Consider the following 21,928-nt stretch of genomic DNA (forward strand, 5'->3'; position numbering starts at 1 on the left):
CCAAGCTCTGGCCTTGGGTCTGCACACAAGGTGCTCTGGGATGCTCAGCTGTTTGTGGACCCTCAGACCTGCATCAGCCACACTGGAGCACAGGTAGGATCCATTTGCAGAGCAGGCCTGGAGTGCCACCATTTTGGCCTCTCAGACAACTTCTTCAGGGTGGTTTCATGTTTCCTCACATGGAGTGAGGCTGATGGATACCTTTGATAAACAGAACAATGCTCAGCCAACTCTTTTTTTTTAAAACCTTCTCCTATGGTGCCTAATAGAAACTCCATATACAACATGCTCAAAAAGTCTTATAGACAGGGCCATCAAGATGAATCAGTTGGGGCTGGAGAGATGGCTCAGTGGTTAAGAGGACTGACTGCTCTTTCAGAGGACCTGGGTTCAGTCAGCATCATGACAGCCTATTTACTCCAGGATCTGATACTCTCACATAGACATACATGCAGGTAAAACACCAATACACATAAAATAAAAAAAAATGTTAAGGTTAACCATGATGTTACACATCTTCTTTTAAAAATAATTTATTATTTATACAGTGTTCTGCCTGCATGTGTTCCTGCATGCCAGAAGAAGGCACGAGATTTCACTATAGATGGTTGTGAGCCACTATACCCTGCTGAGATATTAATTATTAACATCATTCTGGCATCTGACAAATGCCTATGACCACAGAGTGAGCATGTTAGATAGATAAGGGACAAAAGAAAACAGGCAAATGTAGATGTGGAATCCAAGCCTCTCTCACCATTTTTGCCTCAGAGGACACACCCCAGGCTCACCTCCTTCTCTTGGTTCTTCTAGCCGATTTACCTCATTCTCCAGGTGCTGTCCTTAAGCACTTTCTCACAGTTGCTTAGAACAAAACCACAGCTCCTGGGTGATTCACAGCTCTGGAGGCTCTGGAGTCCCTGGGGCGGAGCTTGGCATGGCAAGTCTCACTGCAGCCCCCATGCCCTTAGCTTTCTCTCTGGCAAGTGGGGCAGGGGGACAACACAAGGGACACTGAGTGACCATTCCTGTTCGTCTTCTACTTTGTCCTCCACATCTCTCCCAGTTCCCAGCAGTGTTATAGCTCTCACTGAAATAAAGACCACAGCTCTGGTGTCTTAAAACAGCAGAAATGTATTCCTTCATATTTCTTGAGGCCAGAAGTCCACAATTAAGGTGTGGGCAACGTAAGTTCCTATCGAGCCTCTGAAGGAGAATCTTCTCAAGCCTCTCTCCTGATTCTGGTGACTGCTGGCAGGCCTTGGTGTTACTGTTTGCATCTGAAATGACCCCTGATTGCTCATGTATTTGACTACCTGTTTCCTAGCTGGTGGCATTATCTTGGGAGATTATAGAACCTTCTGGATGGGATACATGCTGGCAAAGGTCGGTCACCAGGGACAGGCTCTCAGTGTTATAACCCTGCTCTCTTTGCTTTGTCGTCTGCCAATAGCCGAACAGGCTGTCTCCTACGGTCCTGGCGTGGTGCTCTGAGGCAACTCAGCTGCATGGCTGCTCATACCACTGACTGTATACTCTGCAATGGTGGACCAAAGAAAGCTCTCCTTTCTGAAGCTGCTTCTGTCAGTGATGTGCAAGTAAGTGATACAGGAGCTGGGGGGATAGCTCAGTTGGTAAAGTGCTTGCTATGCAAGCATGATGGCCTGAGTTCAGTTCCTGGTACCAACATAAAAAACCAGGCAGGCACATGCCTGTAATCCCAGCACTCTGGGAGGCAGAGGCAGGTGGACCTCTGTGAGTTCAAGGCCAGCCTGGTCTACAAAGTGAGTCCAAGCTAGTCAAGGTTACATAGAGGAAACCTGTTTCAAAAAACCAGATACTACTACTATTACTACTACAAACCAGCAAGGGGCCAAAGAGACGGCTCAGAAGTTAAGAGCTTTTCCAGAGGACCTGGGTTCAATTCTCAGCACCCAAATCAGGACTCTCAGCCATCTGAAACTCTAGCTCCAGGGAATCTGATGGCCTTTTCTCACCTCTGCAGGCAACAGGTGTGCACAGACATACATGCAGACAAAACACCTGTACACTTAAAAAAATAAATTAAAGGCCAGGGATGGCAGTGTATGCCTATAATCCCAGCACTGGGGAGGCAGAAGCTGGCATTTCTTGGCTTGTGGATTCGTAGCTCCGACCTGCTCTGTCTTCTTCACTGTGCGGTTGCCTGTGGATTTAGTTTTCATTTTATTTTATTTTTTTTCCAGGTAAGGCCACATTCACAAATGCTAGAAGCATCTTTTAGGCAAAGGAGCACCATTTAACTTACAACACCATCCCTGCCTGTATTTCCAAAATAAGTCTAGAAATCATCTTAGTTTCCAGAAATTGGCAATAGCTGTGATGAAGAGATGCCCCAGGGTTTGGTTTCTGGTCTGAAGGAATTCAGAGCTTCTTGAGCTACATGTAAATACATTTTATAAAACTGTGCCAACCCCACAAAACTATATGGTCTTCAGAGGCCAGTCTCACTCACTGGAATGTTCTCTGACAGACCGGTTCTTCCCCTGATCACACCAGATAAACGAGGCACCGGGATACAAATGTGGGTCTTCAGAATGCAGAGATGATGCCTGCCAGCATCAGCCTTTGGTGTAGAGAGAATATGTATATTCTCATCCATGTATACATGGATGAGAATCAGAAGCAAATACAGAGCAAGCAACAACACGTGGAGAGGATTATTTGCGTTTGCTAGCTAGCCAAGCCAGAAAGGGGGGAGGGGGAACTCCAGATGAGACCCTGTCTCAAGAGAGTAAGACAGAGAGTGAGGACATTCCACATCCTCCTCTGGCCCCCACACCCGTGGCATATTCAGAGAGCCACACGGATGCATATATCACACACATGCACATGGACCACACACATCCTAGCAGAACAAAGCAAACAGGCTGATTGTAAGGGCTGATCCTTGCCTCACCTTGTTTATGAATGTGCAAAGGACCTTTATATGTGTGCTTGGGTTTTGTGTGTAAACACATGTGTTTGCTTAATGGAGGTCCAGGGAACAAGGACTTTGTCTTCTTCTTTTCGAGTGTTTGCATCTGGCAGCTTCAAATAAAAAGTGTATGTTGTGATAAGGGTATGAAGAGCAGGTTGATAGCTGGGATTCTGGGGTCAAATAGCATGGGTGCCTCTTTTACTTATTTTTTTTTTTTTACTTAATTAACTAATTAATTTAGTTTTTTTAAATGATTTATTTATTATTTATACAACATTCTACCTGCACACCAGATCTTACTATACATGGTTCTGAGCTACCATGTGATTGACTGGGAATTGAACTCAGGACCTTCGGAAGAACAGCGAGTGTTCTTAACTTCTGAGCCATCTCTCCAGCCCCTAATTTGGTTTTTTGAGACAGGGTTCCTCTGTGTAGTTCTGGCTGTCCTAGCACTCACTCCGTAGACCAGACTGTTCTTGAACTCAGAGATCTGCCTGCCTCTGCTGGGATTACAGGTGTGTGTCAGCATGCCTGGTTTCAAGGGTGCTTCCTGATTGTGGGCAAATCACCATCGTGGGGCTCACAGTGTAAAAGCCAGCGATGCATATCTATCTTACTTACAGACTGAAGAGTTTAGAATAGTGGAGTTTGGTGGCACATGCCTTTAATTTCAGCCTTTGGGAAGCAGAGGCAGGTGGGGCAGGCAGATCTCTGTGAGTTTGAGCCCAGCATGGTTTATACCGTAGCTAGAACAATGGGGCTATATGGTGAGATCTTGGCAACTCCCCGTCCCCACTCCCCCCCAAAAAAAATTGTGGAGAGCAAAAATGAACCTAACAAATGACAGCAGTATCCCAATGGCTAGTGTCACAGCCAGTGCCTGGCTCTGGGCTGAGACCCTTCAGAACAAGTTAACAGATCATTCACAAGGAGGGCCGTCCTCCTTTTCTTCTATGGGAAGGGCTGTAAAAGCCGCTCAGGGGTTTGTTTGCAGCTGTCCAAGTGCATTCTACAGGAGAGGGGTTTGCCTCAGGGTGAAGCCAAAGGTGTGTGCTGGGTGCCCTCACCTGGCAGAGTCGGGTAAAGGCAACTCCAGCCTGACTAAGGCTGACCTCAGAGGTGCAAGGATGCCTTTAGGACTGGGTTTCTCCTTCACAGGGAGCTGGCCAGGGGCAGCAGGGGAGGGGAGGGGAGTAGGAGGAAGATGGCAGGAGGGGAAGGGATGGTGGTAGTGAAACTTTTAAGGCTTCTCAGCTAAGAGCTACCTGCTTTCTTGGTGTTTCTTCCCTGAGATGGGCCCACCCATCAGACTTGGCCAAGCCCCTTGTTATAAACCCTCAGTGCACTCTTCCACAGGTTGTCATTTGAGAGGTGGAGCGGTGGCGCGGCCTACCGACCCTCTGATGCTGCGGAGTTTGGACGAGCCTCTTAGCATGTGCCAGAACCAAAGAGTCTTGTAGAAGAGCACAAGGTCACCTTCAGTTACCTACCAAGTTGGAGGCTAACCTGGGCTACAGGAGACCTGGTTTTAACCTCCCCCCTCTCCACCACTCCCCTTTCTGTCTCTGTCTCTATCTCTGTCTCTCTCTCCTCTCTGTCTCTGTTTCACCACCCGCCCCCCTTCCAGGAAAAGACTCAGATTCAGAGAATTTCTGACTCAGGAACAACCAAGACCATTGGCTGAAGGCAAGAGGCTGGGGCAGCAGTCACAAACAGTCATTTCACAAACACTGTGTCAGATGCTGAACTGGACGTTGTAGATAGAACATTTGGCCAAGCTGGACACATTTCAGACATGGCAGGTCATGAAAGCATCCCTAACACTTGGACCTCATTCTCTGTTTTGTCACCAATGAGTCCACAGTGAAAGGCTGGACCATGGGAAGGCAAGTGAGGATGATTTGGAATGGACAGCCTGGGACGCTCCTCAGCCAATAGCCAGGATCCTGCTCACTCCACCCCTGGCAGAGGGGAAGGGAGATGCAAAGGGCAAGGGGAGAGGCTTGACAGGCCTCACTAGAGCTTGGACTATGAGAAGGGGCACCTGGTGGCCACGTGTCACCAAGCTTTTCACTGGAGCCTGGCACTGTTAGCAGCCCCTTGTATCCAGCCCAATTCATGTGTATAAAATTCCTCCATTTCTCCTCCTCCCCTCTTCACCATGACATAGAATCTCATGCAGCCTAGGACCCATTGGCGGAAGGAAAGACTCATTACCACAAATTGTCCTGTGACTTCCAGATAAATGTGTCACATTTGTTCACACACACAATAAACCTTAAAAAAAAAAGCTCTTTCAGGGTTCCCTTCTGGGGATTGTGCCATTACACAACACGTCTACTGAAGGACTTGTAGACCTTTTTCAGCCTTTGACTTTAATGTCATCACTCACATGTGTCCGTCTTTGGGCTAAATTCCTGGAAGTGGTTGGTTAAAGGGTGAGTTTGCAGTTTGCTATTGTGTCAGCACTTACCAGGGTGTAGTTTATGAGAGTTTCCAAATGTCTCGGGGGCTCTTTCCTCAAAGCCTTACAAACAGCACACACTCACATTTAAAAACATATGTTATCTAAGTAAACTTAAAAAGAAAACCAAACATTACCTTTCTTCAAACCACATGCAATGTAGCCACAGACCTTCCACTCCCATCTGGCACTAATGAGACACCCTGTCCCCTCCGCCCCCCCACAGTTCTTGCCTTGTTCCCTTTCCACTATGAAAGGATAAAAGAGCCACTCACTAAGAGATCACAGCACTCTTAAACATGTACATGCAAAAGAACAGACCCGTAAGATATACGAAGCAAAGGATGATGGATCGGGAAGGACAAATTGAAGATTTCAATAGCCCTTTCATCATCTGGAAGAATGACTTAGCAGAGACTCATCAAAGGTGCACACTTCAGCATCGCCGGGACCCAGCAGCACCTGACATCTAGCGTGTTCACTAAACAACAGCAGGATACACATTTGTTTCAGGTGCTTGAAAACCGTGCACCAAGATTGACCCCATCCTGGGTTGTCTTCCTTTGTTTCTCATTGTGATAGAAAAAAAAAATGCTTACCAAAGAAAGTTAAGAGTTCATGTTAGGGGCTAGAGAGATGGCTCAGAGGTTAAGGACACTGGCTGTCCTTTCTAGAGGTCCTGAGTTCAATTTCCAGCAACCACATGGTGGCTCACAACCATATATAGAGAGATCTGGTGTGCAGGCAGAATGCTGTATAAATAATAAATAAATCTTTTTTTAAAAAGTTCATCTTAGCTCCCAGTTGAGGGTACAGTGCCTCATGGGGGCAGCAGGAGCATGTAGCAGCTGGTCACATGACATTTACCGCAAGAAGAGACCAAGGGATGCATGCATGCTACCATTCACCTCCCCTTCCCCATCTTCTACAGTTCCAGGGTCTCCTCACAGCCACACCAAACCAGCGTAACCCAGATAATCCCTCACAGGTATGCCCGGAGCCCCATCTCCCAGGTGGTCAGAGTTTTCAAGTTAAAAATCAACACTGACCATTATGTGGGTCAAAATTCAAATCTCAACAAACTGAAGAGAATTAAAATGATGTGTTCTTTAGTCACAATGGAATCAAACTAGAAATTAATGACAAAACAATAATAGGAAGATGTCTGAACCTTTCAAAACTAAACAACACATACCTGAATAGTTCCACAGGTCAAAAAAGAAGCCTCAAAGAATGTAGTTGTTTTGGTGTGCATTCACGCGGTGTGTGTGTGTGTGTGTGTGTGTGTGTGTGTGTGTAGAGACTGATCAATTTTGTTTTATGGTTTTGTAACCAGAACACTAGAGTTTGTGATGCTTGTCACCATAGAGGCCAACAAGCATAGATGGGCATTGAATCTTTATGTTGTGTTTTATTTAGACAGCCAGCGATCTGAGATGGCAACGGGTTATCAAGGATGTGGCAGGGGAGTGGGAAAGAGGATAGAGTAGGGAGAGGGGGACTGTCCTAGTTTGCTTTGTGTTGCTATGATAAACACCATGTCTAAAGGCAAGTTGGGGAGGAAAGAGTTTATTTCAGCTTAAACTTCCAGGCCACAGTGCACCACTGAGGGAGGTTGGGCAGGAACTCAAGGCGGGAACCTAGAAGCAGGGGCTGAAGCTGCAGCCGTGGGTAACTGCTGCGTCCAGGCTGGCTCCTCATGGCTCGCTGCTGTCTTATACTCTGAGAACAACTACTCAGGGTGGTGCCACTCAAAGTGAGTTGGTCCTCTCACGCCAATCATTATTAAAGAAAATGCCCCACCGGCCTGCCACAGGCAATATGGACGAAGGCGTCTTCTCGGTTGAGGTCCCTCTTCTAGCTTATGTCAAGTTGACCAAAATAAGCAAATAAATAAATAGACAAACCCAACCACGTATGGGCTATTTCCCTATGAATTACTGGCCAAGAGGCTCCAGAGGCCCCTGAAAGAACACAGAGTATTGCCGCTGGTGTCCGGTGTCCACCAGAATCAGACAGTTCTTAGTTACTGCTCTATTGCTGTAAAGAGATACTGTAACCAAAGCAACTCTTCTAAAAATTGTTTTAATAAATACATTGTTTTCTTCCTACATTCCTATCAGTTTCCCCTCCCTTCTCTCTTCCCAGTCCCTCCCCCCTCCAACAAAACAAAACAAAACAAAAAGACAGTGGAATGGGGACTTGTTGAGAAGGGCGTGGGTGGGTGGGTGAGCAAGGAAAGGAGGGCAGAGGGCAGAGAGTGACACATTGCAACTTGTAATATTTCTTTCTTTTTGAGACAGGGCCTCATTCTGTAGCCCAGGCTGGCCTGGAACTACCTAGGTGTAGACCAGACTAGCTTCGAACTTGTGGCAATCCTACTGGTTCTGTCTCCCGAGTGTTGGGATTACAGGTATGTACCACCGGGCCCAGCAATTTCCTTTTATCTTGTGCGGTAGATATTCTTCGTCTTATTGTATACTTGAAGAAATTAGGGCTCAGGGAAGTAAATTGGCTGGAGCCTGAAAGTTTTGACCTCTGATTCACTGGTAGAGCGAATGGGGAAAGAATCGCCTCTCTCCATACTCCCTTCTGTCGGGTGCCAGGGATCCAAAGACCAGAGTGCATGAAATTTATTATTTTCGAGGTAGGATCGAAGTCCAGCCTAGCTCCTGTTACCGCGAGCTAGGCTCCGCCCCCCAAGTCTCAGCCCCAGCGGGATCATGAATATTCAAATAAGATGATATTTAAAGACGCCGGCGCCAGGCGTAGATCCCTGCCCGCGCCGCCCGGCCCCCTTCACTGAGTTCACCGGTCCTAGCGGAAGCGCCGCCAGCATGTCTGATAAACTACCCTACAAAGTCGGTGAGTCCCAGGGGTACGGCCCTCCGCGGCGACTCGGCTCCCGCCCTGCGCTTGTGGTCAGCGCTGATCCGCGTCTCGTCAAGGCGGCGGCCTCGGGGCTCCGGGATCCCCTAGAATCGCCGGCCTGGCCGCGCAGGTGCTTGGGGAGTGGAGTCCAGGCGCCGACGAGCAGTGGGAATGGGAAGCGGTCGCGGACTACAAGTCCCGGCGTGCCCTGCGGCAGGCGCCCTGTGCGGCAGCGCGGGCTGAGAGTCCTGGTCAGACAGCGTGCTCCTCGCTGAGAGACTGGCCCTTGCCTGGCCCTGGCGTCTAACGGCTTGGGGCCGGCTTCTTGGCCTTGAGCAGGGGGCTCTAGGTGCTAGCCAGGAGAGGCCTGGAAAGTCCCGGTGCACCGGGGACTTAGGGTCACCCACCTGGATTATCTAGTGGACGACTGAAACAAATTTGGAGTAGTTAGAAATTCCCCTTCGTTTTGTCCCGCTTATGGAAAGCTGTCTGCGTAAACAAACGTTCAGTAGAGCGGTTCCAGTGGGATGGGCACTGAGACTAACCCGTTTCATTGTAGGTCTCTGGAGAAAGAACGATTTTCCTTTTAGGATGAAAATCCAGAAGTGTAGAGGTTATTTTCCCCAGAGTCTTGCGACTGGAAGGTGGTTGGCTAGAATTTGGACCCAGGGCGTCCTGACCTCAGGGCTCATTCCTTTTATTGCTGTCTGTATGCAAGGGAACACGCTTGGAACAACCCTAATGAAATTTCAGCACAATCCAATTCAGACTGGGCCTAGTGACACAAGCCTGAAATCCTGGCCCTCACTCCTGAGGCCGAGGGGGTCTATCAGCGGTCCTCAGAGGTCAGCGTGGGCACACAGTGATTTCCAGACCAACTAGGGAGACCCTGTTAAAATGAAACTACAAACCAATCAAACAAAAAATAAAGCAATGAAGGTTGGCTAGCTTTTACAATAATTGCAAGACTCGTAGGTTGGAGAGGGTCACCAACATGAGGTGGATGCTATCCCGTTTTACAAAGGAGGACCCTGGGGCAGTGACTTGGAAAATTCTTATTAAAATAGTTCATCGGCCCCCAGAGTAGCTTATGTCTCCATTGGGTGGATGCTGAGACTGAAGCCCAGAAAGGTTGAAGTCTATGTTGTCTTGGTGCAACAGCCAGCTGGAAGGGAGTCTGTGGAGGGGCTGGGGGCCCACAGGTGTGTGGATGGAGAAAAGGCTGGATTTGGAGGCTGGGTTCCTCCTGTGTGGAGGTAGAGGCCTGAAACCTCCCTCGAGGAGAGTACTGTATGCTAGACTGCCCGTTGGGGGTCTTCTGTAGTCCTTGGGGGTGTGGGGAGGTTTGGGTTGATTAGCCTTGTTCTGAAGAAGTGGGTCTAGAATGAGTAGCACCATTCCTTTTTGTGTTTTCTTTTTGGCAGGTGTTGGTCCTCACCATCAGTCTTGCCTCTGACTGGCTAAAGACAATAAATGAATAAATGCTGGGAATTGGACTAGGTTCATCTTCCTTCCTTCTTTCCTTTCTTTTTTATTTTTATTTTTTTATTTCTTGCCCATTGATGGTTTGCTTGCATTTATGCCCAGGGGAAGGTGTCAGATCCTCTGAAACTGGAGTCACAGACAGTTGTGGGCTACCATGTAGGTATTGGGAATTGAACCCAGGTCCTCTGTAAGAGCAGCCAGTGCTCTTCACTATTGAGCCATCTTTCTAGCACACTCCTTTCTTTCTTTCCTTCCTTCCTTCCTTCTTTCTTTCTTTCTTTCTTTCTTTCTTCTTTCCTTCTTTCTTTCTTTTCTTTCTTTCTTTCTTTCCCTCCCTCCCTCCCTCCCTCCCTCCCTTCCTTCTCTCTCTCTCTCTCTCTCTCTTTTTTCTTTCTTTTGCCATTCTTGTCCGAGGCCAAGCCTTTAGGAATCTTTGCTCACTTAGTTTTAGCAGCTGGTATGGTCAGTAAACATTTCTGACTACTCTGTGCCAGGCCCTACTGGTCACTGGAGGTATAAAAGTGAGCCAGGCCCAAGGTTGAGACAGATATAGGCCTCTATAGTGTAGCATAGTCTCTTCTTTATGTGAGGAGATCTGACACTTTTCTCTCTTCATGGCCAGAGTAGTTGATTGAATGGTGGTTTCATTTCCTAAAATAGGAAGATTAGGGATATGTGGCCAAGGAGTCTTGTGGCCTCATACTTGCTGGATAATTGGACATCAGCCTAGAAGTGCTGAGTCAGCAGTTGGATTATGAGACTCAAATTCCTGGGAGAAGTTTTCACTGGAGGTAAATACGTGGGAGTCATCACCACAGGGAAGGTATTCAGAATCATACTGATCCAACTTGTCTAGAATTGTAGAAGAGCTATAGTGAATCCCTGAGGGTTCCTTTATCCTCAGATGAAGAGCAGCCAGGAAGGTAGGAGAGAAAGTACGAGAGAGAATCCGTGCCAAGAAAACGAAAGCATTTCAGGAACAGGAGAGTCTGCTTCTGTGAGAAGCCTGAGCATAGGTAATGACCTGCAATGGTGAGGTCCGAAGGGGTGAGAAAATGGGGGATCAAGGGCAGCTTGTCCTTTGCAACAGACTGCAGATGAGGGTGGAGTCCATGAAGTGAATGATTCTGAACCCGGGGTGAACTGTGAAGTCGTGTTTTCAGTTGATGAGGGAGGAGAAGGGAAGTAAACTTACTAGGACAATCCAGGCACGGGCCTGGTATCCTGGAGTATGGTAAGCAAGACTGTGCTTCTGTGGTCCTGCCTGGCTCTGTGGCTTCGGGACAGTGGCGGGCTGGCTCTAATTGAGGTTTTGCTGTTGTTTTGAGACTGGGTCTCTGTGAAGCTCAGGATCGTCTCAGAATCAAGGCAGTCTTGGTACCTCAGCTTCCACAGTGCTGGGGTTACAGGCATGGAGCTACTCGGCCTGGCTTCAGGTGGGAGCTTTGCCTAGTGAGGTCTCAGTGTCTAAGAGAGCAGGGGATGGACAGTGAAGTGGGGATCATCATAAGGGACGTGGCAAGGGACACTAGAAATTGATGAAATCAATGGTTTAGAGATTCTGAGATGGCTGCTCCTCCTTGGAGTTGGGAGTATATAGGGAGAATGGACATGGCCAGAGTTGGTTGCTGGAAATCCACATTTCTGAAGGAGCTCTCATTGTTGATATTTTGGGTTAGTGATATGGGGTGTGCGTATATGTGTGTGTGTGTGTGTGTGTGTGTGTGTGGTTGTACTTGTGAAGCAGGAGTGAACCCTTTCAAAGGATGGACTGCTGACCTTGGAAACTGTGGTGCTGGAGGTTAAACTCAGGACCTTGAACATACACTGTCAATGCTCCTTTGAAATTTTTTAATGCAACGTAGGAAGCATACTGATAATTTATTGTTGTTGTTATTATTATTTATTATTTGAGACAGTGCTTCATCTAGCCCAGGTTGGCCTTGAACTTACTATAAAGTCAAGGATTACCTTCCTCCTGCTTTCATCTCCTAAGAACTGGAATTACAGGCATGTTCCACCACTTATTTGTTAAATTATTAAAACCTCTATAGCAGCCTCCTTTCACTTTCACCGTTTCCTAGGGTGATTGGGAAGATCTAAGCTCCCTTAAAGATAAAATCCACAGCACTGGGAAGATGGCTTAGTTGGTAGGTTTGCCTGTGTTCATGAGTGTGACTCCGAGTTCAGACCCCAGCACCAGTGTAAAACTGCAAGCAGCTCTAATCTCAGTGTTGAAAAGGCAGAGGCCTGGGCTTTCCCCCAGCCTGACAGTGAGACAATGAGAGATCTTGTCTCGTGTAAGACAGAGGAACGGAGAAAGACACTTAACATTGACCTCTAGCCTCTGTATACATGCACATACATAAAAAGAAAGGCCGTTGTCCTTTCATTAAAAAAAAATGATTAAAACACAGACAAAACCACCATGAACCTGGACCCATCCTATCACACCTGCAGGGGAGTGGCCTGGAGGTTGGTAGGTGTCTGTGGAAAGGATCAGCAGTGTGAGGTTTCAAAGGGGCACTTCCCTTTTGTGAGTGACACAGACTGCCCAGCCTGAGGGCTATGGGTTCACAGTTGGATCGGTCTTTACAAGGTGGTGGTGCTTGATGGTTGACGGGAGGAGGCGGCTCACGTAATTCACCCATTTTGTTCCTGCAGCGGACATTGGCCTGGCTGCCTGGGGACGAAAGGCCCTGGACATCGCTGAGAATGAGATGCCAGGCTTGATGCGCATGCGGGAGTTGTACTCGGCCTCCAAGCCACTGAAGGGTGCTCGCATTGCTGGCTGCCTGCACATGACTGTGGAGACTGCTGTCCTCATTGAGACTCTCGTGGCCCTGGGTGCTGAGGTGAGGCCCACAGCCCTCTGACTCCTTTGCGTCACTTGCCCTCTCTGGGTTCATCCATGAAAGAAGACTTCCCGGTAGGAAGACCTAGCTGGCAGAGCCTCTTCTGGTCACCTCAGTTTTCTCTCCATTTCCCACTGCTGCCACCCATGGCGGCAAATAGCCTTTTGTATATTTTCTCCATTTGGGGAGATAGTTACATTCTGACCTTCCTGCCAGTGCTGGATGAAGAGAGCCCCCAATATTCCATTTCGTCATCCTTCCTAGGGCAAGTGCCTTGTGGACAGTCATGACGTTAGAAAGGCAGAGTGCTTTGATTTGTTGAGCCTGGATTATGCAGGAAGATCTCAAGGAGAGGCCTGGTAGAATAGGACCACCAAAAACAAGTACCCGAGGGCTTGTTTTGGGGACAGCCTGGGCTGTCCTGGGATTTATTGTATAGTTCAGGTTAGGCTTTCTACCTAAACCCCCCAAGTACTGGGATTCCACTGCTATTCAAAGCCTCCATTGACCTTTTTTAGATTTGTTTTTATTTTATGTGTGTGGGTGTTTTAGCTGCACATCCATCTGTGCACCATTCGCATGCAGTGCCCGGAGCAGGCTAGAAGAGGGTGTCAGATTCCCTACAACTGGAGCTACAGATGGTTGTGAGCTACTCTGTGGCAGGCGGGAATTGAACTCGGGTCGTGGAAGAGCAGCCAGTGCTCTTCACCACTGAGTCTCTCTTTGCCTGTTTTTTTGAGATTTATTTATTATTTATACAATATTCTGCCTGTATGTGTGCCTGCATACACCAGTATAGATGGTTATGAGCCACCATGTGGTTGCTGGGAATTGAACTCAGGACCTCTGGATTGAACTAAGAACCTTAACCTCTCTATAATACCATTTGCCTTGTTTTTATTTTCAACATTCAGCTTGCTGGTGATCTGCTGCATGGCTTTAAATACTGCCTGTGTGGTAATGACTCCTACGTGTGCAAGCCTGACCTTTACTCCCAGTATTGTATGTCTAAGTACTGGGATAAGCCACTTGGAGAGCGAGGACACATCTGAGGCTGAAAAGTCTGAACACTTTCAATTCTCTGCCCTCCTTGTCCTGCAGTCTTTGCCACATCAATAAATGGCAACTGTAGTCTGAGGACCCTGGAGTAGCCACGCGTCACTTCCACTGTTGCTGCTGTATTTCTTCTCCTTTTCTGTCTCCTTATTCACACGGCATCACAGTAATATTTATTTTATGTGTATGAGGATTTTCCTGCAACCTTCATGTTTATATATGTACCACATACATCCCTGGTTCCCACAGAGGCCAGAGAGGGTATCTGATCCCCAGGAATTGGAATTATAGATAGTTGTAAGCTTCAGTGTGGGTGCTAGGAACCAAATTGGAGTCCTTTAGAAGAGTAGTGAGTGCTCTTAACTGCTGAGCCATTTTTCTAGTCACTTACTTAATCGTGCTTGCGTGCATGTGTTGAGTCGGAATCTCACTGTATAACTCAGGCTGGCCAGGAATTCCCTATATAGCACAGGCTGGCCTTGAACTCTGATCTTCCTGCCACTGCATCCTGGGTATTGGGATTATAGCTATGTCACCAAGCCTGGTTAAGTGATTTGTTGCCTTTTTTTTTCTTTTCCCAAAGCTCTGGTGTGTCTTCTAGCCACTCACTTGCCCAGAGTCCCCAGCCTTTCACTCTTGGCTTTAGGGCTTTCTTTTTCCTATTCCTAACATTGCCGCTTCCTGGCTACCAATGACCAGCAACCTTGTTTCCTGGACCTTCCAGGTGCGGTGGTCCAGCTGCAACATCTTCTCTACTCAGGACCATGCAGCGGCTGCCATTGCCAAGGCCGGCATTCCAGGTGAGGGGGCTTCCTGGGGTATGTGGTAGTGGCTAAGGCTCTCTGCTTTTTCATGTTTCCTTTACTGAATCCTGTAGGAAAAGGCTTCCATATGGCAGAGAGAGGATCTTGGCCCAGTGACTCATAGCTTTGCTCTCCTACCTCATCTCAGATCTCACGGAAGATCCACTGAGCTGTGTGGTCTCTAAGGGAAGGATCTTATGGGAGCCACATAGTGTAGAGGGTTGGGCAGTTCCTTAGAGGAACTGTGGGTCATTTTCTAAAGAACTGGTGAGGCGTAAGGCAGAACACAAGTCTCAGGTACACTGGCTGAGGTACGGTAGTCTGGGAATATGAGAAAGGGCCAGGGCTAGAGAGCAAAGACTTTGTCTCAAACTGCTGTAGAATGGTGCATGTCTGTTTGGAGGAGCTTGTTAGATTCAATGGTAATTAAATAGTATGTACAAGAATCTTTATCAGGGGTCTGAAGAGATGGTCAGCAGCTAAGAATACTGGCTCCTTTTCTGGAGGATCCAGGTTTGATTCCTAGGATCCACACGGCAGCTCACAACCATCTGTAACTGCAGACTCAGGAGATCTAATATCCTTTCCTCCTCAGGCTACCAGGCAAGCACATGGTACACAGACTTAATTGCAGACAAAACGCTTATACATTTAGGGGGTGGGGAAGAATCCAAACCAGCTATAGGTAGAGGGGGCGGGGTGGGTCACTCTAGCCTCGCAGGACCTGAATGGCCTATCAGTAGCGCCCACCATGGCTAGGCTTGGTGGCCCTGTTTTAGAAGAGGCTTTTCTTTCTACAGCATTATCTTCTGCATTTGTGGGGAGGGAGGCAGCCGACAGATTGGCTAGTGTCCTGTGCAAACAGGAGACTCTTGTGAGCCCCACACCTGTGTAGTCCACATGATGGGAGTAGCGCCCGCTGGCCAGAAGCCAGCACCCTTATCCAGGTGCTGCTTCAGGGTCCTGTGCCGAGTGAGGCACATCCTAGCCCCTCTTGGGGTTTTGGGTTTTTGTGAGTGATGGTGGCAGTGCCCCCTTGTGGGTTTGCATGAGGGAACATGAGAATGGGGCACGTGTAGCTTCTGGCTGTGCAGTTCCCACTGCTGCATGTATAGAGGCTGGGCATACCTAGGGATGGAATTAGGAAGGAGATGGTATTGGCTCTGTTGGTGGAGTTCTCTGGAGCCTTCCTGCCAGCTTCTCATGTGCCGCCGGCCCTACAGTGTTTGCCTGGAAGGGCGAGACAGATGAGGAGTACCTGTGGTGCATTGAGCAGACGTTACACTTCAAGGATGGACCCCTCAACATGATTCTGGACGATGGCGGTGACCTCACTAACCTCATCCACACCAAACACCCACAGCTGCTGTCAGGTAAGAAGGCGGGATGGGTACTAGTGGCCTGAAGGGATTCTGCTCGTTCATAGACTTGAGCCAGTGGTCCTGGCAGAACTCCCAGCTTCTCTGTGGATCTGGAGGACAGGAGGTTCCTGAGGCACACTGGAGTCTGGCCTTCTGACTTTCTCTGTGAAGCCAGAGTGACTGGGGGTGGCAGGGCTGGCTGAGCTCATAAGCTGAGGCCAACATAGGGCAGTGCTGGGAATGGTTGCAGAGAAGTGTCTTTGTTGACTGTGACAGGGAGGAGGAGGATGGAGAAGACAAAGGCCCCAAGGTAGAAAAAGATTGACTGTACAAAAGCTAGCATGAGTAGTAAATAAAGGAAGCCTTCTTTTGAAAATATTCTAAGATATGATAGGATAGTTGGGTGAAAAATGGAGGTCGGCCCTAGGACAGTGGTGGATGGAGGTGTTGGGAGGTTGAGTCATTAGGCCTGGTAGGACTGTATAACAGGACATCAAATGAAACCTGGGTGACCGGGTGGACCTTACAATCAGGTACAGAGATGGGAACAAGGGAGAGGGGATACTAGGGAGTGAAAAGGGCTTTGGGTAGAGAAGTGTTCTCTGATGCTCTTCCTCTTGTTCAGGCATCCGAGGTATCTCTGAGGAGACCACGACTGGGGTCCATAACCTCTACAAGATGATGGCCAAAGGGATACTGAAAGTGCCTGCCATCAATGTCAACGACTCTGTCACCAAGGTGAGCCCTGGGTAGTGTCAGCTCCATTTGGTGGTGCCCAGTGAGCTTAGGAGTGGATCTATGAAGAAAGGTGTCCAGGAAGGGTGTGGCCTGGGGCATGAAGCCTGTATCTGTGAGAGGCAGGGCCACAGTCTGAGGTCGTGAATGCATTGAAAGGAGAACTGCACAGTAGGTCACAGTTGCTTCAGGAACACTGGCTTTGATTATCAAGAGCTGTAAAGTCAAGCAAAGTCTTTGACCCAGCAACCCGATCCCTTAAGAAAGGCTTCTAGACCAGCAGAGAACTACTAGGGAGATAGTCTTGGACCTGCTGAGGATGAGGGACATGTTTGGGTGTTGTCTAGATAATTCTTAGGGGTCAATCTAGGCTGGCAGGCTGAATGGGCTCGAGTCTCAGCCCTGCCTGTGGGATGCTTTGAGGCCTGGTCTCAGGGCTTTGCCCACCTCCATCGTCTCCTTGACCCCTCTCCTTTCAGAGCAAGTTTGACAACCTCTATGGCTGCCGGGAGTCCCTCATAGATGGCATCAAACGGGCCACAGATGTGATGATTGCGGGCAAGGTGGCGGTGGTAGCAGGCTATGGTGATGTGGGCAAGGGTTGTGCCCAGGCCCTGAGGGGTTTTGGGGCCCGAGTCATCATCACAGAGATTGACCCCATCAATGCACTGCAAGCTGCCATGGAGGGTACGATAGGGTAAGGGTTGGCTGTTGGGGCTAGAGGAGGGTGAGGCCACCTTTGATAACACACTCTCAATGTCTGCAGGCTATGAGGTGACCACCATGGATGAGGCGTGTAAGGAGGGCAACATCTTTGTCACCACCACAGGCTGTGTTGATATCATTCTTGGCCGGTAGGTACCAGGTGGGAGTCCTGGGGAGCAGAGAGGGCATGGCTTGGGACCGTTCTTGGTCTCTGGTCTCTCATGGGTTTGGGCTCCCTTGCAGGCACTTTGAACAGATGAAGGATGATGCCATTGTGTGTAACATTGGACACTTCGATGTGGAGATTGATGTGAAGTGGCTCAATGAGAATGCTGTGGAGAAGGTTAACATCAAGCCCCAGGTGAGAAACCCCAGCCTTCCACGCAGTGCTGGCGGTGAAGGGCCGAGGAGGAGCAATGGGCTTGTGAGTTGCCTCCCACAGAAGCTGTTGCAAGCTAGAGAGTGGTGTGTGTGTGGGAGAAGCCTAGTTAGATCTGGATTTGAGGTATCAGAGTTGATGCTGAGGCCACTGAAGTCCCTGAAGGTGTCAGCGGGCAAGTGTGTCACACCTTGCTGTTCCAGAAAATCCACTTGTGCTTGTTAGTGAAGGTTGCCCAGAGTGGCAGCTGAGGACACAGGCTCTAGGGGTGCTCATAGCTGGACAGGCATGCTGGCAGCTGAAGAGTGTGGGCTGAACTGGCGGTGGGGTCAGGATGGGGGAGGATCTGAAAGGAACATCACATTTCTGTCTAGAGCAGCTCTGTGCAAAGTAGGCCACTAACTACTGAGAGAAAGGATAGCTTTGCTGCCGGGCATTGAGGGATAAGTTCCTTTTAGGTTGCATGTAGTAAATTAAGCTCTTTTGCCTTGTAGAGCTGGAGATTAAACACAGTGCTTCATGTAAGCTAGAGCCAGTGTTTGATACAAGCTAAACAAATACTCTGTTATCAAGGGGGCCGCAAACCCAGATCTGCATTCAAATTTATATATGTGTGTGTATATGTATATATACATATGTATACATACTTTTTTTTTAAAATTTGAGACAGGGTTTCTCTTGGTTGTCCTGTATTCACTTTGTAGACCAGGCTGACCTGGAACTCAGAGAAATCCAGCCTCAGCCTCCCAGGCGTGTGCCACCGTGCCCAGCTATGTATACACACATTTTACTTAATGGTTTTGTGTGTGTACTCATGTATGTCAGCACACGCATACTTGCATGTGGAGGTAGGAGGATAACCCCTCAGATGATACTCTCCTTCCACTAGGTTCTTTGGGGATTGAACCCAGGCTTGTCAGCAGCAGCTTTACCCACTGAGCCATCTCCCCATCCTGCATTCAACTTTTTGATGGCAATTGAGAGCATGAGATCTGGCTTCAGACTGTAGCCACTTCTTAATGTGTGGCTCTGCTCAAATGACTCAACCTTCTAGACTTCAGTTTGTGAGATGGGGACTATGAAGTATTTAAATGATAGTCCTGTATGTGTAAATGACTAAGTACAAGAGTATGGCAGTAGCGATAGTGCTAGCTGCCACCTCCTGAGAACCTACAGTATGCCGAGTGCTTTATCGGTCTGAATTCATTAAGTTCTCACAACAGACTTGTGAGGTAATTGGCTACTCTTAATTGTGTGTGCTAGCTCTGGAGGGTGGTGGCATTTTGGGGGCATTCCAGGCCATCCTGTATAGCATAGGAGGTGAGCAGATCTTACGGGCAGTGCCCACCAGCCCTTACTGCTGCCCTGGGGCCTTGCAGGTGGACCGCTACAGGCTGAAGAATGGGCACCGCATCATCCTGCTGGCTGAAGGCCGGCTGGTCAACCTGGGTTGTGCCATGGGCCACCCCAGCTTCGTGATGAGCAACTCCTTCACAAACCAGGTGATGGCACAGATTGAGCTGTGGACCCACCCAGATAAATACCCTGTTGGGGTTCACTTCCTGCCTAAGAAGGTAAGCTCTTGACTTTACTGTAAGCCAAGGTGTATGTGCTGGTTTCTGTGTGGACTTGCTAGAGTTCATAAGGTGCTTCTCTATCTGTCCTCTTAGTTGTCATCCATAGTCCTCAGTGTTCTCTGAAGCACACCCATAGTGCCATGGCTGTGGAGTGTGACTCACCAGGTTTGGAGCTGTGTCTCCATTCCTCATCTGTAAAGTGAAGACAGGAGTATTTTCCTTACTGATGGTCAGGATCTCCCACATGTCTGCAGGGTGGGGCAGGTGGTTGGTAAAGTAGGGTGGGTGGGAACTGAAGTAGAATACACACTCCAGGGAAGTGTGTCTGCCACTTAGTTCACCAGCCTGGAACACAGCTCCAGGGGACAAGGCTTCTGAGCTCTGAAGCATATGCTAAGGTCTTGGTACGAAATGAGTTTAAAATTTTAATGGATAGGCCCCATCTGGTTTGTCTGTTCATCTGTTTGGTTTTCAGACAGGGTCTCATTATAGCCCTGACTAGCCTGGAACTCAGTAGGTAGACCAGGTGGCCTTGACTCAGGTCTGCCTGTCTGCCTCCCGAGAACTGGGATTAAAGGCACGAGCCTCCATGTCAGTCTTGGATTTGTTTGTTCATTTTTGTGATGCTGGGCATGGAGCCCAGGTCCTCATACATGCTACACAAATATCCCTTAAATGCATCCCTAGTACTTGGCTGGGTCAACGGGGCATGTCTGTAAGACACATGCAGTCTGTAGGTTTATTAGGTACCTTGGTTAATGACAACATCTGCCATTTACTAAATTACTTCCTGAACTAACAGTCTGAATGTCACTGCTCTTTGTGTCAGCTCCAAAAGGTGGGTATTTATTATGTGTGTCCTACAAATGAGGAAACCAAGGTTTAGTATACTCTTAGGAGTTATTGGGAACCCAGCTGTAACTGCCCAGGTAGTCACTCATTATGTAGCACACTGGTACAGGACACTGAGAAGGCAGGCTTCCTGAGCTAGAGGCCAGGGATAGGAGGCCTTCATGTCTGCTTCTAATATGGACTGCAGGTTAGGCCCATCCTGCCTTTACCTGCATCTAGCTTGAGCCCCTATCACATTCTTTAGGCTCCACATTGTTTATGCAGGCACTATCCTTCCCTTCCTTCTTCCTGGGGATGTTTGTGAAACTCTACGAACAGTGGACATAAAACTGCTTGGGAATGTAAGAGCACTCTGAGCTGGGCTGTAGTCAGTTGTAGTCAGTGTCATGCCATTAGGAGGTAGGACTTGGGTAGAGTGCCCCTGTTGATAATAAAGTGTGTCCTGGGCCGTAGTTCATTTCAGGAAGCTGCTGGTTAGCTGCTTTAGTTAGAGGAGTTTAGGAGATGTAATGGGTGCCACCAGAACTATCTAATGGGTGTACATGGTTCTCTTTTGATGGGGAGCTAGGCAGCCAGGACACACACTGAAGCTGCTCCTGAGGCTAGAACAAGGTATAGCGAGGGCAGTGCACTTGCCAGCACCTCAGCAGAGCAGTTTGATTGTTGGCTAGACGCAGGTGAGAGTATGAGAGCATGACACTGACTCGGGCTTTTCTGTTTCTCCCCAGCTGGATGAGGCAGTGGCTGAAGCCCACCTGGGCAAGCTGAACGTGAAGCTGACCAAGCTGACTGAGAAGCAGGCCCAGTACCTGGGCATGCCCTCTGAAGGCCCCTTCAAGCCTGACCACTACCGCTACTGAGAGCCGGGATCACCCTTCACCTTCCAGCTGCCATCCTTGTTCCAGGCCCTATCTCTTTCCCAAGAGCAAATGTCACCAACTTTGCAGTTGCTTCTCTGGTGTTTATTTCCCAGTAGGGCTGGTCACTCTGTCTTTGGCCTCTCTTGTATCCCTCAAACTGTTCCAGGTGTGGCAAGGGGAACTGAGAGTCCCCAGTCAAGATGGAGTACCTGGGAGCCATCCACAGGGGGCGTGAGCTCGGAAGTCTTGGAAGTCCTGAGGCTGGATATTGCTAGTGGTGGTCACAAGCCTGTGCACCTTACCATCCACCCTTCACTTGGTTTACAGATCCACTGAGAGGGCGCACTAGCAAAGAGCAGGAACCTTTAAACTCCAGTTGGAAGAGAGCTTGGCTTATTTGCTGTTGGACCGTCTCTTAAACCTCATAATACTGAGGTTGGTACTTTTGGTCCCTATTTCACAGGGTCAGAATAGATTAAGAGACAACCAAGTGACAGAGACTGAAAGGGACTGGAAAAACAAATAGATAAAGGTCTGTCACTATTGTATAATTGATGGTTCCTATGACAAGCCTGGGTCACAAGGAGATTAATTTGGCTTATAATGTTTATATGCTATTTAGAATGTTAACAAAGGAAGGTGGATTAAATACAATTTCTAGTGCCTAAAGAATTTTGACCCTTTTATATGTCAACTGTTGCTTACCGTGTATGACAGTTTTAAGTGTGGTGTGTGTACGTGTGTGTGCAGGTACTGTACCTGGGGTCCAGAAGACATTGGGTGTCCCACCACTCTCTTCTGTACTCCTGAGACAGGGTCTCTCACTGAACCTCCAGCTACGCTGTTTCTGCTCCCTCCCATTCCCACACCCAGTGCTGGGGTTACAGTTGAACATGGCCATATCAGGTGTTTTTTTTTGTTTTGTTTTTGGTTTTTTTTTTTACCCACTGAACCATCTTTTCA

At 48.4% G+C, this 21,928-nt stretch overlaps 1 protein-coding gene and 1 long non-coding RNA gene across 2 annotated transcripts; both read left to right on the plus strand.

Moving 5' to 3' along the window:
* On the plus strand, window positions 1-7,833 carry LOC132653760 (uncharacterized). The gene is made up of 3 exons (XR_009591618.1): window positions 1-93; window positions 1,454-1,598; window positions 4,319-7,833. It is a non-coding gene; the product is annotated as an uncharacterized LOC132653760 (long non-coding RNA).
* Window positions 7,834-8,142: 309 nt separating this feature from the next.
* On the plus strand, window positions 8,143-21,637 carry Ahcy (adenosylhomocysteinase). Its single transcript, XM_021640518.2, has 10 exons — window positions 8,143-8,291; window positions 12,447-12,637; window positions 14,418-14,493; window positions 15,720-15,869; window positions 16,483-16,595; window positions 17,072-17,279; window positions 17,359-17,446; window positions 17,541-17,658; window positions 19,056-19,250; window positions 20,834-21,637. The coding sequence occupies exons 1-10, from the start codon at window positions 8,264-8,266 to the stop codon at window positions 20,963-20,965; spliced, it is 1,299 nt and encodes a 432-aa protein (XP_021496193.1). The 5' UTR covers window positions 8,143-8,263; the 3' UTR covers window positions 20,966-21,637.
* The last annotated feature ends 291 nt before the right edge of the window (window positions 21,638-21,928 follow it).

The sequence above is a fragment of the Meriones unguiculatus genome, chromosome 4, assembly GCF_030254825.1.
Source record: "Meriones unguiculatus strain TT.TT164.6M chromosome 4, Bangor_MerUng_6.1, whole genome shotgun sequence".
NCBI classification, from domain to species: domain Eukaryota; kingdom Metazoa; phylum Chordata; class Mammalia; order Rodentia; family Muridae; genus Meriones; species Meriones unguiculatus.

Coding starts and splice junctions, on each gene's coding strand:
- Ahcy (XM_021640518.2), top strand. CDS start 8,264: ATGTCTGATAAACTACCCTACAAAGTCG. Junction 15,870..16,482: donor ACACCCACAGCTGCTGTCAG/GTAAGAAGGCGG, acceptor CCTCTTGTTCAG/GCATCCGAGGTATCTCTGAG. Junction 17,280..17,358: donor ACTGCAAGCTGCCATGGAGG/GTACGATAGGGT, acceptor CAATGTCTGCAG/GCTATGAGGTGACCACCATG.